Source organism: Acanthaster planci, linkage group LG06 (genome assembly GCF_054643075.1).
Source record: "Acanthaster planci isolate LZ-2023a linkage group LG06, COTS_SCS, whole genome shotgun sequence".
Taxonomy (NCBI): Eukaryota; Metazoa; Echinodermata; class Asteroidea; order Valvatida; family Acanthasteridae; genus Acanthaster; species Acanthaster planci.
The window spans coordinates 1,836,111-1,860,380 of NC_141782.1; the positions used below are offsets into that span (position 1 = coordinate 1,836,111).

General features: G+C 42.0%; 2 protein-coding genes across 6 annotated transcripts; one reads left to right on the forward strand and one right to left on the reverse strand.

Annotated features, from left to right (window-relative positions):
• Positions 1 to 571: 571 nt before the first annotated feature.
• Positions 572 to 7,964, reverse strand: mettl9 (methyltransferase like 9). Of its 5 annotated transcripts, none has more exons than XM_022224776.2 (6): positions 7,876 to 7,964; positions 6,483 to 6,700; positions 5,235 to 5,425; positions 4,614 to 4,823; positions 3,751 to 3,926; positions 572 to 3,036 (listed from the first exon to the last, which is right to left on the reverse strand). In XM_022224776.2, exons 2-6 carry the CDS (start codon positions 6,597 to 6,599, stop codon positions 2,750 to 2,752), a joined length of 981 nt encoding a protein of 326 aa, XP_022080468.2. In that variant the 5' UTR covers positions 6,600 to 6,700; positions 7,876 to 7,964; the 3' UTR covers positions 572 to 2,749. The 5 variants fall into 5 exon arrangements, with proteins under 5 accessions (XP_022080468.2, XP_022080467.2, XP_022080466.2 ...); XM_022224775.2 differs by having other exon boundaries at positions 7,801 to 7,946; XM_022224774.2 differs by having other exon boundaries at positions 7,539 to 7,936.
• Positions 7,965 to 12,705: 4,741 nt separating this feature from the next.
• On the forward strand, positions 12,706 to 16,476 carry LOC110973728 (uncharacterized). Its single transcript, XM_022224778.2, has 2 exons — positions 12,706 to 12,888; positions 13,415 to 16,476. The coding sequence occupies exons 1-2, from the start codon at positions 12,731 to 12,733 to the stop codon at positions 14,184 to 14,186; spliced, it is 930 nt and encodes a 309-aa protein (XP_022080470.2). The 5' UTR covers positions 12,706 to 12,730; the 3' UTR covers positions 14,187 to 16,476.
• Positions 16,477 to 24,270: the final 7,794 nt, after the last annotated feature.

Sequence of the window (24,270 nt, forward strand, 5' to 3'; positions counted from 1 at the left end):
CACGACAGCGCCATCCTGATCTAGTTGGTGTCTACGGGGGCTCTTCATATCTGGGCTTAGGCACTTTCTTCACCTGATTTTGACACCCCTCGTCCCACTTTGTAGAGTTTTTAGCTCAATAAGAAGTTGTGTTTTGCTGTTTTGAAACTGCTGCTGTGTGCTTTAGACCCAAAGCTGGAAGTCGATTACGTTTTGTTCGAACATAATGGGCATGCAATGCAGTTTCACGGTTGCGAACATTCCCCAAAGATTTTGAGGGTTTTTTAACATGCTAACGTTTCTTTCAAATTATTTGAAACTGATGCTACCCCCATCTTTATTTTCCCAGGAGTTGGTAACCTTGCACTTGCCCACTAAAATAATCCCCCAGGAAAACTGCACAGATCAATTTTAGCGTAGAACAAGAAAGGTGGACTCGGTATCTTAATACTGCACAATTCCATTCCTTATTACCTGTTAGTTTTTAACACTTCGGAGTCACAAACTCAACTGTTACGGTGACCTATTAACATGAAAGAAGTAACAAAATGATTCAGTCAACAAAAACACTGACAAGTAAAACACTGGTAAAGAATTTTGACCCTGGTTTAAGGTTGCCATGGAGATGACCTTGCTATAACAGCACAACATCTTGAAAGTTGATGCAATGTTGGTTTTGTCAGGAGATGTGGCAAGTTAACTTTCTTCAGTAACTGCGGACCCCCAACACAGCTTGGCAAGTATCAATATTTCGCCTTGCAAGCCTTTTGTACCAGCATTTACCGCACTCCTGGTGTCGTGTGAAAATTGGACCGCCCAAAAATTTGGTCTTTATAACGACTCTCCCAGTTCTGGGCGCCAACCCACAGTTACATGATTCGCAATACAGTTGCATCAGGTCCAAATTTCACACAACACCAGGGGCCAATTTCATAGAGCTGCTTAAGCACAAAATTTGCTTAAGCGTGAAAAAACCTTACTTGATAAATTAGGTTACCAGCCAAAACTCCATGTGATGTATACTGTTCTGGCATGGTATTCGCCTGTCTTGTGGTTAGCATGACAATCACTTGGATTTTGAGCTGGTAACCTTTGTTTTTTAAGCAAGGCTTTTTTGCGCTTAAGCAAATTTTGTGCTTAAGCAGCTCTATAAATTGGCCCCAGACCTTTTGTCACTGCCAGGCCTTGCATTCAAACAACATAAGGTTAATATTTCCGACAGAACCAAATCTTTCAAATTATTCCATGTGTAACTAAATATATATAAAAATCAACAGTGTATTATGCATACATTTCAGGCCTTTGGTAGTCTTTGCGGGAACAGTCCATAATTAATTGGCGTTCATAAATACCTGTGTATTAACATTTGACAATGCCCGCTGCGTTAATCACGCGCTGGCACATGGATATGAGACAGTTTGATTCTGATTAGTCAAGTGTGCACACGGCTCACCACGCACGCCAAGTGCATACAAGGAGATTCTACTGGACAACTTGTACAAGGAATATACCATAAAATGGACGGGGGTGTTCAGGAAAATGAAAGTAAAATTCTAGGACAAAATCATAGGAAATCCATCATACAGTGACTTCTTTAGACTCGGGCTAAACAGGTATTTATGAACGGAAATCACTATGTGCTCGGCTGGTCTCAAACTAACATTTAAGACCAGCTTGGGAGACTGAACTGTGATAATGCCCTCGCCTGCAGCTCGGGCATTAGTCGCGTGTAGTCTCCCGAGCCGGGTTAAACATACTTTTGAGACCAGTCAAGCACATATTCCCTTATTTTCAATGCAGTCTAGCCTGAAACCATTACAGAACCTCTCAAAACTTAAAATACTGGGACTGTTCCCTGATTGGATGCAAGAGCTGTTTAACCCCAGAGTGACCGAGGAAGGCAAGAAGCATCCAACTACATAAACCTCTGAAGCAGAAGAAATTGCTTAGCAGATAGCCGGGTTGCACAAGAACAAACACAGAACCGGTCTCCCATTACATGTATATACTTTGCGTAGCATTTGAGCTGGTAACCAACGTCAGCTAAGCTGACAATAGCAGCTATTACAGCAGATTTCTGAGCTTGGCAATTCCATGAGAGAGGGCCCGTGTATGAGCAAACGTATTTGCATAAAGGCAAATTTCCTTTTAAAAATCTAGCTTCCCCTCGAAACAGGATTTCATTGTTTATCTTTGCCCACGGGAAGGTGACATCTCAATTGCTCATAGCATCTATCAACACTGCAAGTAGCCAGTCCACCATTTTTGCAATTACACGCCAATCTATACTTCTTTAAACTGGACCCCACAGGACAATTTCCCCAAGAACTATGGGCTCCTCTCCATATCTCATTTGGGATTTGGGCATTTGTGCCTCTATTTCAGCAATTAAAACTGGAAAATATTGTTTCATGACTTTACAAAACTAAATACCACACAGGTTATTAACTTAATGAGTCCTGAGAAAACTCCAGGTATACCGCACGTGCTGTTCAGTCAAGCGATGGTAATTATTCACGGCTGGGATTGGTACTTTTTTAACTGGTAACAAAATCCCCTTAGTGAGATCGTAGTGGCAGATGAGAGATGCTCGAAATCCTGGTATGGCCTGGCCAAAGGCCCGAGTTCAGATGCTGCACTCGAGTTTTCTGGTAATGAGAATTCCGGTCACGAAATAAGGAACGTGCTGAAACTACCACTTCCTATCGGAAATAGAATAACAAAAATAAAATTCAAACAGGAAGTGGGGTATTCCAGAAGTCGATCTTCCTCAGCTGGTAATGTCCACCACAACGTCACTGTCGTCAGCCCCGGACTCACATGATGCCCGAGGTAACGCCATGCCGGCATCGGCAGACCTCCTCAAGACGAACACAGCGTCTTGGAGGACGTAGAAGGGGTTCTCCGTGTCGCCCTCACAGAGATAGGGTAACTTAGTGAAGGCCAGGACCGTGAATTCCGCAGGGGTGAAAAAGTCCAAGATGAAGCTCCTGGCCTGCTCTTCCCACGTGTTGCCCTGGAGATGCAACTCCTCGATGGGCTGGTTTTGATTCGAGCCTGCGTAAAGATAGCAAAGACGGAATTCTTCTGAAGCAGATTTCACCGGGGCGCTGGAACATTTTGAAAAGAGAGTTGAGTCCTGCGATGAGACAGCGCGTTTGCGGTTTGGGATAGGGCCACGGTTGATTTCAAGCCACAAGTCATCCAGCTTCAAGCCAAGCTACAAGATGATTCGATGAACTAAGACAAAAGTATTCCTTCGTTATAGTTCATCCTTCTACTTGTGACTGGACCTATCAAAAACAGGCACTGACTTGTGCCTTCTCCACCTAGAAATATCGTAGAACATTTGAAGTGCAATTTTTTCATGGTATGCACATCTGATCAACATTAGCCTAAGCTGTTTAAATTAGCCATTGTACTAAAAATCAAACACCCCCACTTTAGCTTGGAGTTGAGGTGGATCAAGACTGTCCCCTTTCAGGACAAGATTTGACTGATTGCTGGTAAACTTGACAGCTTAGTTAGCACACAACATCAACTATGTTTGCTTTGTTTTTTTGTTCATAGCAAGATTAATGCTCTCGTCATTACCCGTCTCAACGAACGGTTTAAACGGAAGCACCATGGCGACAATCGTCACACCGCCGGGTGCTAGTGACCTGTGGATGTCTTTCATTGCTGGTAAACTTGACAGCTTAGTTAGCACACAACATCAACTATGTTTGCCTTGTTTTTTGTTCATAGCAAGATTAATGCTCTCGTCATTACCCGTCTCAACGAACGGTTTAAACGGAAGCACCATGGCGACAATCGTCACACCGCCGGGTGCTAGTGACCTGTGGATGTCTTTCATGATGGTGGCTGGTCTCTCGCATCTATCCAACAGATTCAAGCAGCTGATGACATCATACTTGTGGCCGGCCCACTGCTCAAGACCGAGAATTCTAGACGGAAGAGGAAAGATGAGAAATGGAGCCATGGCATTTTTCTCAGTGGATACACATGTGTATAATAAACAGAGAGGAATTAAGCACTGCCCTCTCGACATGATGTTTTATTTTTGATTTTTTTGTACTTTTTCTGTTGGACAAACGTCCAAAATTACAGTAGTCCATATTCGTCCTGAAATTTGAGGAGCAATCGTCACAAACAAATGTACTTTAAGTCATGTGCCAATTTGTTAAATAGAAGTTTAATCTGCAAATTTATGAAAGTTCGCTCTAAGGCAAAGGCTGAGATATGGTCCAAGACTGAGACTTTTAAAGAAAGGCCGTAAAGCCCCTCAGATATTAAATAACAGTGTTGTAGTTTAAGATCATCACCAGGCCGAATAAGACCACCCCAAGTCCAACACAAGACCTTCCGTCTGAATTCAAGCCAAGCTTTTAAAAACACCTGCGACATTCTTAACCCTGCACTTGCCTGCGATTGTTCGTGTCTAGTTTTGTGACTGGTCCTGACCACAACTTACTTAATGAAAGGTTGATGGGAAAACTTAAAAGTGCATTTCACAGGTTTCATATCGGAACGGCATGTGAGGAATCAAGAAGACGCAGAGGCTGATTTGAAATGATCGCCTTGTTTCTGCAAGTACAACTTGAGTTGGAAGTGCTCTGGGATGTCTAGCCTACGTGTATCCCAGCTGGCGCAGCCTTCTCTGCATGGTGTAAGACACCTCCGTGGCGGACACCCTCCTGAAATGACTGGCCATTATCTCCGTCACCTTCCCATCTCCGGCGCCGAGGTCCAGCAGATGGTCGGCTTTGAAGTCGGCGTCGATCTCAAGGAGCGACCGAAACTGCTCCTTGGAGAAGACGAACATGCTTCCCCGGTCGAGTAACCTTTTTCGAGTGAAAAGTAGAAATGGTTTGTGTTTCAAAGTTGTAGTTGAGACCATGACAACTGATGAGTAAACAATGACAAAAGAATGACTTTGTTGCAGTTCATTTGAAAAGAGCGACTTGAACTCGGGATGGAGGTCCTGTGTTGGTCTTCAGGAATATCTTTAAGCAAGGAGTTCCCAAACAAATTGAAATACATTACAAATACTGAAACAATCTTCCCTTACTTACATAAGGCACTGAACAACTATTCCCAACTTTGAAAAAGTGAAATCTAGCTCTATGAACACTCGAAATGCGAATCACGTTGACTAACACCAATACACCATGCACTGGCTACTTCGCCAAACTGCACCCTCATGTTACAGAATTTCAACGGAATGAGTACAATGCCTCCACCAGGCACCTTACCCATTAATTGAGGTAGTTGACATAAAGAAACCCAGAAATGCCTTGGCCAATGAATGCCATGCTTGAGTGATGATCCAATCTGATTTCTTGTAGCTGATGTCCAAGAACTTTTCAGTAGCCCTGTCCATGTGAGACTGATGAAACACAACCCTGAGATCTTCTGGAAAAATGTCCAAGTTGCATTTGTACCACTAAAAAAACCAAGAAAACAGACAAAAATACCTGTGTTGAGCACTATTGGCCAATCTGTGGCTGGTTGATCAGTACACAATCGGTCAATCCCCATTTCTAATACATGGTTGTGGAAGAGAGCTTTGAAACAGGGAAGAAAAGTCCAAGATCTCCTGGAGGATAACCGACAGCAAAGACCGCGCAGATCAACCAATCACATCCAATACTTGTATCGTGTAGAACTCGAGCACATTTCCCAGAATTCCATGCTCACTCATACTCATATCAAACCACTCGGTTGATTAGTGCTTCAGTGCTGTTCATACCCCGTTTGAGAGGCATCTTGGACTTCTCAGTGACCTTATTACCATAAAGCTAATGATCCGACAAATCTCTCATACAAAAATAATGCCAGAATTAGGCCTACATGTCTTAACCCTACACGGCATTGTTTCCTCTGATTTCATTGGTACAGTTTGACGCTCCATTTTAGAGAGTGGCATTACAACTGTGTGAATTGTATTTGTTTTGGCCCAAAAGCTGTTGCAAATGGTTCAAAGTTGCTACATGGATGTCCTCCACACTCCCCCAAAAAAGAAATGGCATTGACATTTTTTTTAGGTGCTGGGACCGGGGGGGGGTAGGTGGGTGGAGTGGGGTGCAAAGGAAGATCTGACTGGGTATGAGCAGAGCTGATTGGTTAATGCATGTCTAGACATGTGTCTCTATGGTCAGCCCAAGCCACAAACATCAAAGGGGCCCCACCCCACTGAAAGGGTGCTTGGAGGGCATTTCCATTGATAAGTGCAGGCCTGATGTAGACAATCACTTGGGGCTTACATCTGGAAGGTGTTTGTACACAGTTCAATGGGCCTTACTCAGGGACTGGCTTGAGTATTTTTTTTTCATGGCTAAGGGGAAGCCCCTGTGTATACAGTGACTAAACCAGGCTTTTCAGCATGAACAGCAATAGGATATCATGGAAGGTTTTGATAGTTGGCCGTATTTTTTCTTTTTAGTCAAGTAAATAGCAAAACGGCACTCCAAATATTGCTGTAGGAAGGGTTAAGAGTGCACCTTTTCTACATCAAAATGCTGTCGGATCTTATTCCTGGTGAACTTGGTGTTCGTCTGATGCTCGTAGGCCATCCGCAACATAGGGTTGCGGATGTATGGGCGAGGCTGCTGGGTCATGGTTGCTACAGCTCGCTGTACGCATCATAAGTATTCACAAAGACCTCCATCTTTATGAGACTGATGACTTGGGTTAAATCCTAACCGCTGGCATGTTTTACCTGTGTAAAAGATTTCAAGAAACAGGCTGTTACAGGGCAATTAATGTTTAGCTTTATTTTTGACCTTACATCACATCCAATTTTTGCATTAGAAAATCTGCAACTACACAGCTGTTTACAATATTTATGAAAATATGCATCCAAACCTCGGATGCCTGAACATAAACCAGATGGCCCAATAACTTGATGAATCCTCTACCCTAGCTTTTGTGATTTCCACAAGTTTGAGGTTGTTTTTCCGTGTTGCAGTCGAGACCATCACAAGACCAGTACCAGCATGAACAATGACAAAAAGAATGCTTTTGTTGCTGTTTAGTAGAATAGTTTGTGACTTGAATTCAGACTTGAGGTCTTGTGCTGGTCTTGTGAAGGTCTTAAGTGGTCTCGACTCCAATAGCAGAGATCTATTGGATCCAAACTTTCAGACCAAGAAATTATTTGCACACATCAAACCGTCTTTCAACACATTTAGGGTATATACCGTATAGTGTGCAATCATAAGCACATCTCTTCAAAATGATAAATCTTCAAAATCAAATTGTTAGTAGGGGCCCATGTCACCAAACGGATACAGTCTAATCTCAATTATTTTGCTTTAGTAAACTTAACGATGAAAAATCGAGAAATCAAATGCTAAGTTAACCAAGGTGGTTAATAAAAAGAGAAGTTTTGGGGGTGATGTTCTATTTTAGGAGGGACATTTACCGTGTTTCAAACCTGCCTATGGTTAAAGCTCTGCTACAAAGTACAAATTAAGATCAATAAATATTGCAATTGTGGTCACTAGTAGTAGCGGAAATTGTATCCCCAGAAATGTGGGGTTTGACGTCGGGCCAACCATAAGTTTTGTCCTTCCTCCATGGGCCAACGCATTGAGTGCTGAAACAACACCAATTCAACAGTCCTTGAACATGGTGAAGATATGTGGCTTCAGGAAGCTCATCCTGGGCACAAGATTTGCGGTGACATGAACAGCTTGAATTCGTGGAGATCTCCCGGACGGCCCCTTAGCCAAGCGCGAAACTACTCCTTAAAAAAAGATTCTGTTTGTACTACAGTATATCTGTACATCTGTGATTCGGATGAATTGTTAAATTTACGTCGACCACGGTGAGTTTCTGGAGATTCTGGGGAATTATGAAGAGTTAGGATGTACATCGGCAAACAGACCGTACCAGTTTCATTATTTCGCAAATCGTGAATTGATATTGCGGTAAAACCACTCCGTAAAACACATACGCTGCAAGGCCAGCTTAAAAATACGGTGGCCAATAAATACAGCTAGAAAATGTCCCCACGGTACGGAGGCGTGTAAAAAGACTCAAAATGTAGCCTCGCCCCTCCAAAGGGCTAGAAAGGTTACACTGTGCGTAAATAACTTTCAAATCCCTCTTCCCCAAGTTTGCCCACTTCCCTAAAGCTTTGCTTCTGGACCTGCAATTGAATTCAGTCGACTCCACTGTTGACCAGTGGCCTAACTCAAGTGCTTAACAAAAGTGTACAAGTGGGACCAACTTGCTGTAACAAAGTTCTCAGTAGCGGCCAGCAACAATGATTAGAGCGCACGGCCAGGATGTGTTATTGTTTTAGAGGGTTTAACATTTGCCGCACTTCGCCCACGTGATTGGCTTGAAGTACCCTTTAGTAGTTGGACAAGGTTAGGACTCCGGCGCACCTAGAATACTGGGCAGCAGTGGGTCCGAAGTGAGTGATATGATTGGTTCTTTTTTGTTGGGTGAAAAGAGAATTAGAGTAAAAATGCATGTAGTGCATTTTATTTAAGCACCAGATTCATTCATTTTCCAGCTGTCCTTTCCTCTGTGATTTCCACTTTAGTTTAGCCCCCCCCTCCCTTTTCAGTTTCCCATTGTTGGCTATTCATAATAATCCTCCCTGAGTCCCTATCAGAACACGTTACAATACTGTAATTAAATTGCCCGATATCCCTAAAATTTGCCCTTTTATTTGCTTACAATGGCTTGCACCAATATGATTCATTTAAAATTGTGCGCTGTTCAAGTGTTTTCCATTTTGTCAGTTGAAAATTTTAAAGTTTACCTCAAAATACTTTATAGTTTTTAATCCTGACAAAGTGTGAAAATGACTTTTAAAAAAATACCCCTTAGGCCTAACAACAGAATATGACAACAGACTTTTCTTTATTTTTTAATGGGATATCAGTAGGTAGGGCTGAGTCAATTCGAATAATTCACTATTCGAATATTCGACCCTCAATTATGTCAAATATCCGAATATTCGGTCGTACTGACCAGCAGATTGTTGATGAACACGCCATATACAAAATCAGTTGCAATAACACACACAATTGTACATTATGATCAATATAAAAGCTTCTCACATGTAGGAGCATCTCCAACCACTATTTAGCAAGATTTATGACCAAGACTCCTGTTGAAAAATTATATTATGAATAATTTAATTTTTAAATCGTTGTGAGATTTCTGACGCTTGTCACTTGAATCTGCTTGAAACAAGCCTCCAGTGTAATTTTTTTCATTTAAAACAGAAGCAAATTTTTTCTTCCTTTTCATGAATTTTGCATTCGAATATTCAAATTTCTAAAATAATTTTCGAATATTCGACAATCGATCGAATATTCGGTTATTCGGATATTCGGCACACAGGCCCGTAGGCTGGGGGGTTTGGGAGGTTCGAACGAACCCCCCCCCTTCGCTTCCGAGTTCCGCTCGTTGGTGTGTGTGGTTGTTTTTGTTTTGTTTTTGTTTTTTTGTAATAAATATATAAATTTAATATAGGGGCCTACTACAATTTTCTGAACGTAAGCTGCGGTTTATACATTGATTCTCAGGCGGAAAATATCTGTGCGGTTTATAACGAACTGCAGGCGGTTTATACGGCAACGTTTAAAGAATGAAATCAGTCAGTAAACGCCGCTCCATGCCTGCAGCGTAGCAGAACCCGGACCGACGCCGCGGCCGGCCAGCTACGCGTACCACCGGCGCGGCGCAGCGTTCCGGCGGACGCGGGGACAAGGCAGTTTTCATTGGTTGTCGTTTACATTGGCTCTGCTCACGTGTTGGAAATGAAGGAAACCAGTCCAGAAAGACTTGTAAATGCCCTGTAAGTACCGTTCGCACCTCAAACATTGTGCGGTACGTCTGTTCGTTTTTTGTCTTTTACGGTTGTGTAATCCATGTTGTTTATCCACCCATAGCGAGGACCCAGGACACTAATCCAGCCCACTAAAATTGGTATTTTCGAGACTCAAGAAAGTTTAGGCGTAATGAAAACACTCGTTGGTGCGCTGCTTCCCATTACAATTGAAGAATGCGCACCGGAAAGTGGCGCGGACCCTATGGGCACTTCGAAATTTCACTTCTAACGTTTGTGTATGGAGCAACATGATTGATTTTTCGATTTCTTTTCCGAAGTGCCAACTAAAATTCGCCCTAAAATATTCCTTTTTTACCATTTTTAGTTAGGTGAGTGGGGGTAATAATGATTTACTAGAACGTATCAGTTTTTTTAGAACTTCTGTTTTTTTGTGGGATTTTTTGAGATTGTTTTAATAATAATGTTCATGTCATTCGCTCGCCGTCACCCAGCGCCCGATTCAAGGTGTAAATTCATTACCAGGCCAATTTACAATCCGCCGTGAATACTGAAAATTGAAGTAAGGGGCCTATGCAAGTTTTACATGCATCCTTCGGTTCGCGCCAAACATGGAACTTGTTTGATGTTGTGCTCTAAAGCACATTATGATAGGCCTTTGTATAAAAATATGTGTTCACAGTGCTAAGAAAAGTTCCACTTTCGGGTTTGACGACCCCCCCCCCAGTCTCTGGTCAGGCAAGGGGCATGGCACAGCCCTATCAGTATAAGCCCCCTGAATAATACAGTTCAGTGGTTAAAAGGTTGTACTTACCAAATTACGAACTCAACCCCAAATGCCTGTTTTAAATCAAAGGTTTTTTTGGGGGGCAGTACATACAAATTATTCATTTCATAGATCTCAATACTGTAGCCCTTCTCTTGATTGGAGTGTGCATTTACATATGTTGAAGATGTATTGTATGATTTTTTAAAGCTGATTAAGTTGGTTCCCTTTGGATTCTTGATTTTTAAATTTGTACATGTACAACGGTTATTTAATGATTTTTTGCATATCTGCGTAAATGCACAGTTTGTATCAATTAAAGCATTTAAAATTTTGCCAATTTTTTGCAAGTTTGCTAATAGGGCATGAGAGATTGATAAATTTATCCTACGTATTGAGAAATATTCTATTCCTTTTGAACAAATTTAGGAAGTCTTCAAGCAATCCAGCTTTTTAAAATAACTGGCAAATTTTCAAAGTTCATGAAAATCAGTTTTGGAATTGAACAGATTTGACTTGAGGTACAGTGTAGTTGTGGTTACACTAAAGACACATTGTTTTGGACATCGAGCAGATAAATAAGTCCTCGCTTATTTCGTATATTTGGCCCCCTCAGAAAGAAACTTTCCGGGGAGGCCTCTAGACCCAATTTACAAGAAATTCAATGTATTTTCCACATAAATGTAAGGACAAAGTTTAGCTATTTATAATGTCTGTATGTATAATCATGAATTGAAGTGGAAAACGATTCCTAATGCCTTTTTAATGTCTGTTGTCGACGTCGTTCACTTTTAGCTGTTTGAGCGAAAAAACAACTGTCATACTGTTGCAATGTATTTCTTTCATCGTCTGCATTTTTATCAGGCGGAATTTGCAGCATTTTGCATTAGGCTGTGGGTAAGTGCTAAACGTGAGACCTGTAGGTTTATCAGGCACTAGTTATGATTGCATTATTGCTGAAGCAAACATGGTGACAAAGCATATATGCATGTAAATGGCAGTTTTCTTAACTATGACTTTGGGGTAAAAAAAATTAGATCAGGTGTCTGGAAGGGAACACCGCTCTCATTCTCGATCTCAGGCAATCTAAAAGACCTGCAGGCTGTACAGGAAACGTAAAAGTACGAGGGCCCGTTAGTGCCATTGCTATTTTATTTTTCACAGCACTTAATTTTATTTTCAGAGGCAGTTATTTTTATTTTCGCCAGCACATTTTCCCACAGCAGCTGTTCATATTTTCAAGACCTTTACAACACAAGGTTTTGGTCGCGGGCCGTGGCTTATTCTACGTACAATGACAACAGCTGGCCTGCAGCGGATTGGCTGAACCTCGATCTGCAGCCCCGTTTCAACAAGGCCACTGGACGTGCAGTAACTTTTCCAGTGAGCAGCTATTTCTATTTTCGGGAGCAGTTATTTTTATTTCCCAGTGCAGCTGTTTATTTTCTTTCAAGAGTATTTCGAGAGCATTTATTAACTTTTTCTCGTTAAGCCTGTAGTAGCATTGGATATGGAGGCCTTCGGGTCACAGTTATTAGGTTAACTTTTCCTGGCATTTTTGCTGGCCTTGTTCATGTGTGTAATTATAAAATCCGTGCTCGTTCATGTGTTGTATGTCTGCGAGGAATGCTGAGCAAATGATAACACTAACAACGTTTTGAATGAATTGTGGAAATAAATCTGTGTCCTGTACAATACGAACGATAGTGCACCTCCAATAGTGCACGTTGGAAAGCGCAAACAGATTTTGCGCGTCGGGATTGGCCAACGCGTTGCAAACTCTTGGAGGCGCATTATCGTGAATCGCCCGTATTTATCGTACAACGAGGATAAAAAAAACAGTTCATCGTCGAACATAACTATACATGTAGCTGCGTGATGAAGATGTGGCACTAACGGGCTTTCGTATGTAAGGTTCACTTTCAGATTTTTTTTAAAATTAATATCTCGCTGCATCGAAATAATGTACTCCTCGCCTCTGTGCCGTTAGTTGTCTGGACTTTCAGGCAACACATGACGCGACACTACACTGCATACAGTACAGAAGCAACAGGGAGATCGGGCACTCGAACAAAATGTTGCAAGTGGCCCCTATACGCTTCCGTAGCTAGACTGACCTTTTCCCCGGCCAAACGCACATGGGGATATGTAAATGTACATGTACAGTGTACATGGTTAAAGTCCAGGTGGGTTGTACGAGTTACATGATCATGACGATGTGCATGTACGCTTTGGCAAACTGTCTGCATACAAATGACTTAAATATCGGTAGATTACGCCCACTTTTGTGCAGGATTTATCTTTTTAAAGGTCTGTTTCATCCCTTCAGGTAGGTAAAAAATTGTGTCCAATTCTTCATGTTCTTCATCACTTGATCTGTTGATCATGATTCATTTTTTCTGTAGTGGAAAAAATGTTGCATCCTGACTCCACTTTTCTCATCATATATCATCTCAATAAAAGTCGGTCATTACAGAAATGCTGGAAAGACACGAATTCTGGACTGAGTGAGACACATTTACCGATGTTGTCTGGTTGTTGCTGAAGAGAAGTTTTCCAATCCAGCTCCTGCACACGTTTGCCGATCATCCAGCATTGGTCTCTATGTGCGTACAATGTTCTATCCAGTCTTCATAATGGAGATTAATCCATTCCAGTATAAATTTGTTGCATGTACTCTCCATGCCCTGGTGCCTAACGCACATAACTTGCGCGCCCATGGGGAAGTTCCTCTCAAAGGACCCTCACATGCCCTCCCTTGTTACTGCTTGTAGCAGATCGTACTTATTAGGCTGTATGCCTTCAAAAGGGGCTCTTTAAGCTTGTAATAAAGAGAGGCGTATCTTTTTGCCCAGGTGCTTTCGAGAAATGGCAGAGATACCATCAACGTCCTCTTCAACTTTCATGGAACCGTCTAAAGATGAGGTGGTTGCACGACTGCGACAGATGGACGCAACTGAAATGTTGGCTGGACTTCCCCCTCTGCCAACGTCGCTCCCGAAAGCTGCGGTGTTAATTCCACTGTTTTACCGCAACCGCCAGCTACACGTCCTGCTGACAGTGCGGTCGACCAATCTGAAATCTCATCGCGGGGAGGTGGCCTTCCCTGGCGGAAAGAGTGATGAAGGTGACGCTGATTTGAAAACCACAGCACTCAGGGAAACGGAAGAAGAAATCGGACTGGCCAGGGAGAGAGTCCAAGTCGTCGCTCAACTTGGTCCCACATTTGCTCTCAAGGGGACTTTAGTCATACCCGTCGTCGGGTTCATCCCCGACGATTTCACACCCGTTCCCAACCCTGATGAAGTTTCGGACGTCTTCACAGTACCCTTCTCGACTTTTCTTCGAACAGAGGATCACATGCAGAGAGAGTGGAAAGATGACAGCGGGTACGAGTACACTCTGAATTTTTTTAATCATTTGGAGGGTGGTAAGCAGTTCGTAACCTTCGGACTGACCGCCAGCATTTGCATCACGGCAGCAACTGTTTGCTTTGCCCGAAGCCCTGATTTCAAAAGCGTCGTACAATATGATCCTTCCAACCCCAGAAAAATTCTTGAACTATCCAAGAACTCCTATATGAGGCGACTTAGGAAGTTAAAGAAAGTGGGCCAGGGCAAGTTGTGAAGCTTCAGTTAGAATGGAAGCAAAAAACCACGAAAAAAAAAATGTAAAAATGTTTACAACCAAAGAATCAACTCTCGCGCTGTTGTAATACAGTAAGTGATCATATATTTAAGCAGCGGCATCTCTAGCTTTTGGCTGGGGGGGGGTTAACCGGCAGATCCAAAACCGAATGCATCTTCGGGCTCATTCAATATGGTGGCGTTGGGAAAAAAAAATCAAAAGCCTTACTCAGGTCTTGACATTCTTGCTTTTATTTGGTGTTGTTGTTTTCTTAGGGATTTGTTGCCAGTAATTGATTAATAAATGTACCGAATACTTTCTTTCTACTCACCCATTCCTTGTAAAAAAAAAAAGGAAGAAAAAATCTGCAAAAATTCCACTGGATATGCCACCGTTTTAAAGGTTTTAGCAGGTTTTAGCATCTTGCTTCAGGGTGGACCGGGGTCATGTGGCCCCCCCCCATTTTTAATAAGAGAAAGGCCTGTCTGGTTTTGGTCTGTTTCGTTATCCTTATGTTCCAAAGCAAGTGAAAGCCCAGAAAAGTAGCCTCACCCCTCAGAAAGGCCAGAAAAGGTTTCGCTGCACAGGAAAATAAAATTCTAATTCCCCCCCAAAGTGGGTTCTGGATCTGCAATTGAATAGAGTGGAATCCAGTGCTGACCAGTAGCCTGTAAGTGGACAAGTGGGGAATGCTAACAACCGAAATACCTACAAATTCCCCGTTATCCCTAAAATTGGCCATTTTATTTGCTTACAATGGCTTGCATCAAAATGATGCATTGAAACTTTTGCGCTGTTTGTTTTCCATTGTGGCAGTTGAAAATTTAAAAATGTACCTCATACTTTTCGGCTTTTGATCAAGTCAAAGTGGGAAAATGACTTTAAAATTCCCCTTTAGAATAGAATTTGACCAAAGATTTTTTCTTTTTTTTCTCAATGGGATATTAGTGGGCCCTCTCAACAAGACAGTTCAGTGGTAAAATGGTTAATTACCAAATTATGAACTCAGCCCCAAATGCCGGTTTTTGTAATTCCAAAGGTTTTCGGGGTACATACAAATTAACTCTGAATTATTTACTTCACAGGTCCAAGTACTGTAACACTTCTCTTGTTTGGAGTGTGCATTTACACGTTGAATGTATTGTAAATATGTACATTTTAAAGCTGATTAGATTGGTTCCCTTTGGGTTCTTGATGACCTAATTTTTTAACTTTTAAATTTGTATATATTATACCTCTGTTATTTAATGATTGTTGCATAACTGCCAAAATGTACTTGTAAAGCAATTAGAGCATTTAAAATTTAAGAGATTTCAAGTTTTCTGATACGGCATCAGAGATTAATTAATTCATGGAATGTATTTAGAAATATTTTATTCCCATTGAACTAATTTCGAAAGTCTTATAACCCCAAAGGGTACATGTAATTTAAACTTCCTGATTTAGCTGAAATCCAGGGTTTTTAAAATACTAACTGGCAAATTTACAAAGTTCACGAAAACCAGTTTACCAGACAAATAAGTCATCAGTTATTTTGTATCTTTGGCCCTTTTGAAAAGAAAGTGTTTCTGGAGAGACTTCAAAACCCAATTTACAAGAACTTCAATGTATTTTCCACATAAATGTATGGACAGAGTGTTGCAATTAATTAACCCTAACCCCCCTCGGGACCACTGAAATCCTGCATAACCTTCTTGGGTTCAGCATGGTCAGGGTTGTATGCATGGATATTCATTAGTTAAAGTGAAAAACAATTCCTAAGGCTTTTCTAATGTGTATTGTTGATGTTGTTTACTTTTAGCCGAGTGCAAAAGAAACCTATCATACTCTAAGAATGTATTTCTTTCATTGTCTGCATTTTATCAAGCAGGGCTTGCAACACTTTGCATTCAGGCTGTGGCAAGTGTTAAAGATGAGAACTGCACTATTTTAATGTACACTGCTGATTGCATTGTTGCCAAGTCAAGTGTGATGACAAAGCATATATTCAGTGAGCAGTCCACTATCTGGATATGGAGTTGTGCGGGTCAAAGGTCAAATGGGATAAACTATTCAACTTCATTATGAGTCTCTGCAAAGTTGTGGACTTGCCTGTTTTGTCTTACGGTTCAGTTTTATTTGGGGGGGGTAAGTGTGAGTATGGATATTCTTTGTTTTGGGTGGTTTCTTGGATGGAAAGTTAATGCATTGGAAGTTTTTTATAAAGGGATCAGGTTCAAAATGACACTGTGGCTGCTTTAGATGGCAGTTGATAAAATAAAGTGACAACCATTTTCTAGGTCTTAACTGATACCTTGTCACGAGAAAGTAATGGTCTTGCATTCTGGCCTCCAAAATCTTTCACAGAAATCACAAATAATCTGAATAAAAACTGGGACACTGGACATTCTTCAGTGCACAAGCTTGGTGAAGAATTGCCTATGAGATTACAAAGAAGACAAAGCCTACAGCTGTTTCTGTAAGAATTATTCCACTTTTTTTCCAGCCCCACACATTGTCTCGGTTTTGCTGGAGATATAGCACATGTAGCCTACTTGAAGCCCAGCTTGGTATCAGACTACTCTCGTCACTTTCTCCAATTTTTAACCAACTCACTAAGATAAAACTAGAGCTGACTTCGATTCAGATGTGAATCTTTTTTTATTATTTACATTCAATCATCCAACACTCCTGTAATCCCAAAAAAGCACAAAATAGAATTTTGTTTTTTATCCAGGTGTGCGATTTGTCTGAAAGGAGCATCCATTTCGAGGGTCCTGTCAGAATCAATGACTTAAAAACGAGGACACAATCTTTAAGCTCATCTTGCTTCTTGTACATCCGTTTCACATTTTTTGTACATGGGCCAGTCGGACAGATGCTTTCTAGCATATTGGTTTCAGCTGACACTGCAGAGTTGCTACTTGCTTTTCAAGAACGGCAACCTTCTCCATCAGTTTGTTGATTTCCTTCTGTTTGAGACAACAGCCCATACAGGCGCAGTTTTCCTGACACATGCATTTGGAGGTGTAGTTGTGGTCACAGTGGTTGGCTCTTGAGGATGTAGCCACAGACTGGCGGTCATTTTCGGCCATTCGGGGTCTTTTGGCCAACACTGGATTGTCCTGTACGTACAGGAGAGGCCGTTTTACAGTTGTTACTTGTGCGATCAATAAGGGAGTGTAGCCCATCTGCAAAACGGGGTCCGGATTACGCGCAGTCGGTTGCCCGTCGGGAAAATGTTTGGAGCAGATGCGGCTGTTTCCTTTTGGGTTAGGCTGCCAACTACTGCCGTCAGGGTTCTTCCTGTTCACAAGTTTAATCCAACGCAGACGAGCTTCTGGATCTCTTGCTTCTGTTGGGAAAGGGATCAGTCTGAATGGAGCAGGGCAGATGCATCTTGAAGTTCCGTAGTTGCAGTTATGTAGATTGCAAATGTTGCTCATCCATTTCCGAAGATGGTAGGTGCTGTTTGAACAGCCAAACACTGCACAAATACGCATGTTCCTGTAGTAATAACAAAATGTTAAAAGGGGATTAAACTCAAATTGTCACTTTGTGACTGTAAAGAGACTGTAAAGTGCACTCATTATGAGTCGAGTCAACTCGATCAACGAATTGTTCCAGTTAAGTTGGCTATCAATATGAGGCACAGATGATCGAGTTTTCCTACCCGTCGAGTTTCTCAACGGTCGAGTTGGCAAACCGTTCAAATGGTATGGCCATGTGGGTCCAAGTTCCTCAGACCATGGAGGAATCATCCATGCTCTGACTAACAAACCAGCAGAGCCCTATGGGTGCAGACCACTAATTCAAGTGAGAATTTCTGGCCAGCTCATTAGCATTAAAAGTGCCCCCACCCGCAGTATCTTTTGAAAAAGGAGATTGTTGGGCCCCCAAAATGGTGAGATTGTGAAAATTCTTGCCAGGATCAACTCCCTGGGTCTTTGAGCTTTCATATGAGAGCAGAATGGCTAAAAACTACGGTTGAAAAATGGTCCTAAGTGCCCGAGAAAGTTAAGGGTTGCCACTTGAGAAAATGGCTGCAATCACACTTCGGAAAAAATCACTTTTGGGGGGTGATTTTGTTTTGTGGGAATAATTAAAACTGTAATTTGTTAACCCCCAAAAATTGAAAAGAAATTGAAACAATAGTGACCAGACAAGAATTTCATTTGTGTTTCAGAAATCTCGGGGATGTTGGCGTGCATGTTATTGGGCCCTGAACGGTGCTGATTTTACACTGTTTTCAATGGGGCTTGAATTAGTGGACTGGACCCTATCCCCAACATGCCAAAACTGTGAGTTCCGTTGTCCACCGCGCGCTGCGCAAATGGACGACGGACCCTAAATATACATGCCCTACTTGTCAAGAGTCTGTGAAGAGAAAACAGTCATGTTCATGTGGCATGATACCCTTCAGAGCTTGCACAAAAATTAACGGCTTACCGTTTTAAATGCGGGCCAGCCAAAATAGACAAAAACAAAGTAGAACCACTCAAAAGCGACGAAAAACTAAGCCGCTTAGACTTTTCCCAATTCACGCCATTTTCCCGAATGACATGGATATGGATGACATGCTGATCCTTTTGCGCATGCGCAGTTGAAATGCCAGCGGCCGATGGCTAGGCTGCGGCTTGTAATTGTATGACGAAGGCTGCGTAAGCCGCAGCAAAGTAATTCAGACACGGCTTTCTTTTTCCCCCACAAAGGAAAAGATTTGACAAAAGTGTACGAACGCGATGGGGCTGGCTAAGGTACGAGTGCATATATACATGTACATGTACATGTATCCCTAATTCACGAGGAAAATTCTTCGGTAGGCCGAGGCGCTTAAAAAGTACCCCTGCAGTTTATTTGAAAAAGAGGAGATTGTGTGGCCCAAGAAATTGTGGGATTGTGAAAGAATGGCCCAGAATGAACTCCCTAGATTCAAGGGCTCCCATCCCTAGGCAAAGCACAGAAAACTGCTACTGAAAAATTGTCCCAAGAGCCTGAAAAGGTGGAGGGATGTCATTTGAAAAATGGCCCCTGACAGACTTGGGAACGTTCACTTAACTTTTGGGAGGTGAAATTTCATTGGTTAACCTACTAAAAATTGAAAATAAATTGAGAGCTGAATGACCCCCAGAACACTTCGTCTTTGTTTGAGAGGCCTGAGGACTTCGGTTGCCGCACCGGGGCTGCAAACGTGGTCGGTTTTACATTGTCTTCAATGGGGCTTCAATTAGTTCAGTGCACCCCTAGCCCTACGGGTCACGATACGGTCTCTACGGAAGCCCAATCGTGCCAGGCTTTCAAAGTACATTTTTTATTGCGAAGTAACGCAATACTTTTGCAAAGTAACGCAATAGTTTTGCAAAATAACGCAATAGTAATGCGAAATAACGCAATACTATTGCAAAATAATGCAATACTATTGCGAAATAACGCCGATTAGCTTGTCGTGATTACTGTTGTTTCGTTGATTGTGTAGGCTGGGTAACCATCTTAAGGAACATGAGGCTTAAAACCCTCGTAAACTTTTACTTGTATTAGTTTAAGGTGTTCTGACATTTTACGGTTTTTAGCTGTGAATCACAGTGCTATTGTAAGTTTAAGAACATTAAAGCGACGTTTGTGGCAATATGGACTATTTAGAAGAAGACATAAGTCGTCCATAGTCAATGTTGCTCCTTTTTTACTGGAGCAAACACAAGAGTCTGGATTTCAAAATGCATACCGATGGATGCATCAAAAGTGCTTATTGGCAGGATTCATCTTTTCAAGGTCGGATGTTGCCTTGCTGCTCTCAGTTTTGGACGGCTAACAACAGGGGGCGCTTTCTTCGTGTATGAGTATTTGTGACCCACTCTGTGAAAATGAGTTACAAGTCGGCAGAGCCACTATGGAGCAAAAGTCCTTTAGAATAATTTTTCACGGCGTAAATCAATAGGAACCCATAGCATTTTTCACCATGGAGTATCCACTTTCACCAGGATAGCAAACTGAGTGATACATCAAAACAAAAAGCTAAATTTACTGTTTTCAATACAAATGAAAACTCAAAACGTAGCTCTTGAGACTTATGACTCTTTGTCACAGAGCGTTCCTTTTTTTGCGTTATTTTGCAAAACTATTGCGTTATTTTGCAATTAGAAAAAATGTACTTTAAAAACCTGGCACGATTGGGCTTCCGTAGGTCTCCCCTGAAAAAGTCACGTTTTTATTTCACCCTCCCTCTCCTATTCAACTCAGTTTCAGCGGCAAGCAAAAGAAAAAATATATTCATCGACCTCAATGACGTCAATTTTTTTACTATTAAGAGGAATTTTGGCAACACATTGCCGCGCTCAAAATTTGTAAACATGAGAAAAGATCTGAATGTTTGTAAACAATGAAAGGGTCTATTTATACAGACAAGGAAGTATTCCGGGAACTGGGCCAACATCCCTGGATGATGATGCAGTTTGTTTACATTTTCTAATATAATTGAAATAAAAGGGAATACCCTTTCTGGTATAATGGCATTACTCATTCGTTGAACATTTTTTTCTATCATCCGCCCGGCTCGTGATTCCTGTTGTACTATTGACCACGGTGGAGATTCGATTCGGTAAAACTCAATATACATGTAAATGTATTTTTGACAAAGTGAATAAGGTGGAGATTCGATGCAAGCAGGAAAACGGAAAGCGTCCGTGGATTTTCAAAAAACATTCCATGGAAATTTCCTACCGCTCAGAAAAGAGCCAATGAACGAATGCCGACCCTTTTGTAAGCTCACAATTGACAGTCGGCCGTGACGGTACTGTTGTGTAACTACAAAAAATAGCACAAAGGGCCTACTATGCGTAACGTTGCGCTTAAGAGCTGAATCCACTGTGATTATTGTGCCCCGCCGGCGAAGCGGACGGGGCATACTGCGTTAATATTTTCATGTGTCTGATGGTCCGTCCGTCCGTCCCTTCCTCCTGTCTCCCGTCCACGCAGTTTCCCACAGTATCTTCAGAAGGACTCGGCATACAACTGCAGACATTTTTGCATTGGCTTGTGGACTCGTGTTGATTTGAATCAAAATTAAAGTTAAAGGTCATTATTGTAAGTAGAACAATACACACTGTGTTTTATTTGTTGACATACAAAGACTGCCATTTTTATGGGTGGCCATAGTTTGTAGAAAGTTGTTCACTCTTACAACTAGTAGCATTTTTGTGCATCAAAATCCATACGTTGAATATAACTAGAAGTATTCATTACAATGTACATGTACGCCTATGTACAGTGTCTTAATATTTGAAACTGCAGTTTCAGGATGGGTAACGTTATATTCCGGCGCCGCTGCCCGTTTCTGTCACCGCAAAACTACCTGCCCTCCTGCAGGCCGGGTTAAACTTTTCATACCTCAAGGAAGGATGAAAACAACTTCCTAAAATTTGGGAAGTTGGCTCTTGGGGGCAGTTGGGGGCACCCTTCCTTGGTTGAAATTCATCCTACACAATAAAAACGATGTGCAATATTTTACCCGACATTGGGTCAGGTAAACCGCCTAACAGTTGGCCCGCAGACGGATTACCCAACCGCGTTGATTGTCTCTATTATGAGCAAACTTGTCTCATTTTACCTAACATTTGTTTGGAAAATGTTATTTGTACTACCCGTAGAGCTATATATAACCCTATAGTACTACGTTTTAACCCAGCGTTTTGATCATTTTGCCCAATAATTAAGCAATTCCCCTTGGGCCCAAAAAATTGCCTGGCGTTTTTTACAGTGTAGGCATTAGTGTTGAATAATGAGTTCATTTTAATCTCCATTGCATTCTCTCACTAGTCGGAAGAACAGATCAATTTGCTTGCCAAGACACTTGCAAAGTGCCTTGCATACCTTTAGAGTAATTTCATGAACCGTTCCAAGCTCATCATTTCCCCCTACACATCCATGGCAGGCCTATGCTGCAGTTATTCCCATGCGCCAAGACCAGTGCGCCCTTATTATATTCATTAATCTGTTTACCGAAGGAGGGATTTTCTGATTCTGCGTGCCCACATTAGAAATTACTGTTTCCAACAAAAATTCGCTTGCTCGTCTTTGAGATTTGACTGTTTTGCTCAAAGTGTTCAAAGAGGTTCGACACCGTAGGCACTTGTATGGACGATTTTTCACTTCATCGTGTTATGCAAGTAGGCCTAGTACTGATTGCATTCGATTACCAATGAGTGTGTGTGCATGTACATGTAGGCCCTACATGTACTGCCATAAATTATATACAGTACATGCAGCACTTTACTAATCAGTTTATAGCAGACCCTGAGCTGTTTGTTACTTCCACTTTCAGTGTACGTATACATGAGCAATACGATCAAAATGCACACACATGGATAATACCTATAAAGCAATTCAGGCATTATTTACATGGCATTTTTACTGCCGGAAACCTTATGACAGCATTGTGCTTATTACTTTCACCCGCGAATTATGACGTAGTCCCTGTTCACGGTTGAAACAGGGAAAGTCCCTTAGGACTCGCAACAACGCGTATACGACGCACTTGTGTAAAATGGGTCAAAACACTGCCCACGCACGCGCACACAACCGGACATGCTGCAACTACAGGGTCCAGTCCACTAATTCAAGCCCTATTGAAAACAGTGTAAAATCAACACCGTTCAGGGCCCAATAGCATGCACGCCAACATCCCTGAGATTTCTGAAACATAAATGAAGTTCTTGTCTGGTCACTTATCTTTCAATTTCTTTTCAATTTTTTGTGGGTTAACCAATTACATTTTTAATTATTCCCACAAAACAAAATCACCCCCAAAAAAGTGATTTTTCCGAAGTCTGATTGCAGCCATTTTTCAAGTGGCAACCCTCAACTTTCTCGGGCACTTAGGACCATTTTTCAACCGTAGTTTTTAGCCCTTATGCCCTCATATGAGAGCTCAAAGACCCAGGGAGTTGATCCTGGCAACGATTTACACAATCTCACCATTTTGGGGGCCAAACAATCTCCTTTTTCAAAAGGTACTGCGGGTGGGGGCACTTTTAATGCTAATGAGCTGGTCCAAAATTCTCACTTGAATTAGTGGTCTGCACCCTACGGCATCTTTTCTTTCCTGCGGTTAGTCTGGTCCCTCTTTGAACCTCTTCCCTTGCGTCATACAGTCCTCAATACTTCAATTTTGACACATGCACATAATTTTCCACACACCCAGCCGGTGCCATGCTGGGCGTTGAAGGATAGGGTTGGCAGTTGAAAGTTTCTGCCGAGGAAAAACTTGCAAAATTAACGAAATTTTGACGGCATACAGTTTTGTCTCGGATGCGCTCCATTCTGTCTTGCATATGCGATGAAGCTGTATCGCTCGCTCAAAACCTCAAAACGCTATGGTTTGATAAAAGCTATGTTGAGTTAAAGTAGCGTTAGTGCAGCAGGTATTAGGCCACCCCCCCAAAAAAATAGTTGGTGATCGTCCCCGCCCGCCCCATTTTTAATTTTGTTTTAAAAATTCATATATTTAAAAACAAAAAACACGGAAAAAACAGCTTTTGGGACGATCCCACATTCAAAATAAGTTATCGTCTGTTACGCGCTTTGAGAACGAAACTTCCGGAAATCGCCATTACTCCCGAACATCTAAATCTACAAATGTTTGCTCGTCGCTCAGCGCCCGAACAGGGAGCTGGGGAATGCTGATGGCTTTGCACTGTGATTGGCTACTTTGTGCAAGACCTCCGACCGCGAGGTTAGCAATTTCTGTTAAAGAAGCGTTATTTGAAGTCTTCGGTTAGCCAATGGCAATGCTTTGGCCCAAGTCAAGGTGTCGGCTTAGATCACAAAAACAGAGGCATTGGTACAATCACGGTAATTTATCGTCTCGCTAAATCTCACTGATCAGGTGTCTTTTGGGGATATATTTCAAATCATTGGGTGTGTTCGATTACCTTCCCTGAATACACCAGTGTTACAGGCAAGGGAAGCCAAATTGAACGCTGAAGTGTATTAGCCAAGGCATTCTGGGAAAAAGGTCAAGTCCCAGCCACGTTCCATCATGTCCATGCTCGAACAGTTCATCCGTGACGTTATCACACTCGGGCAGCCTCCAGAGACCTGCTCGCCAGCG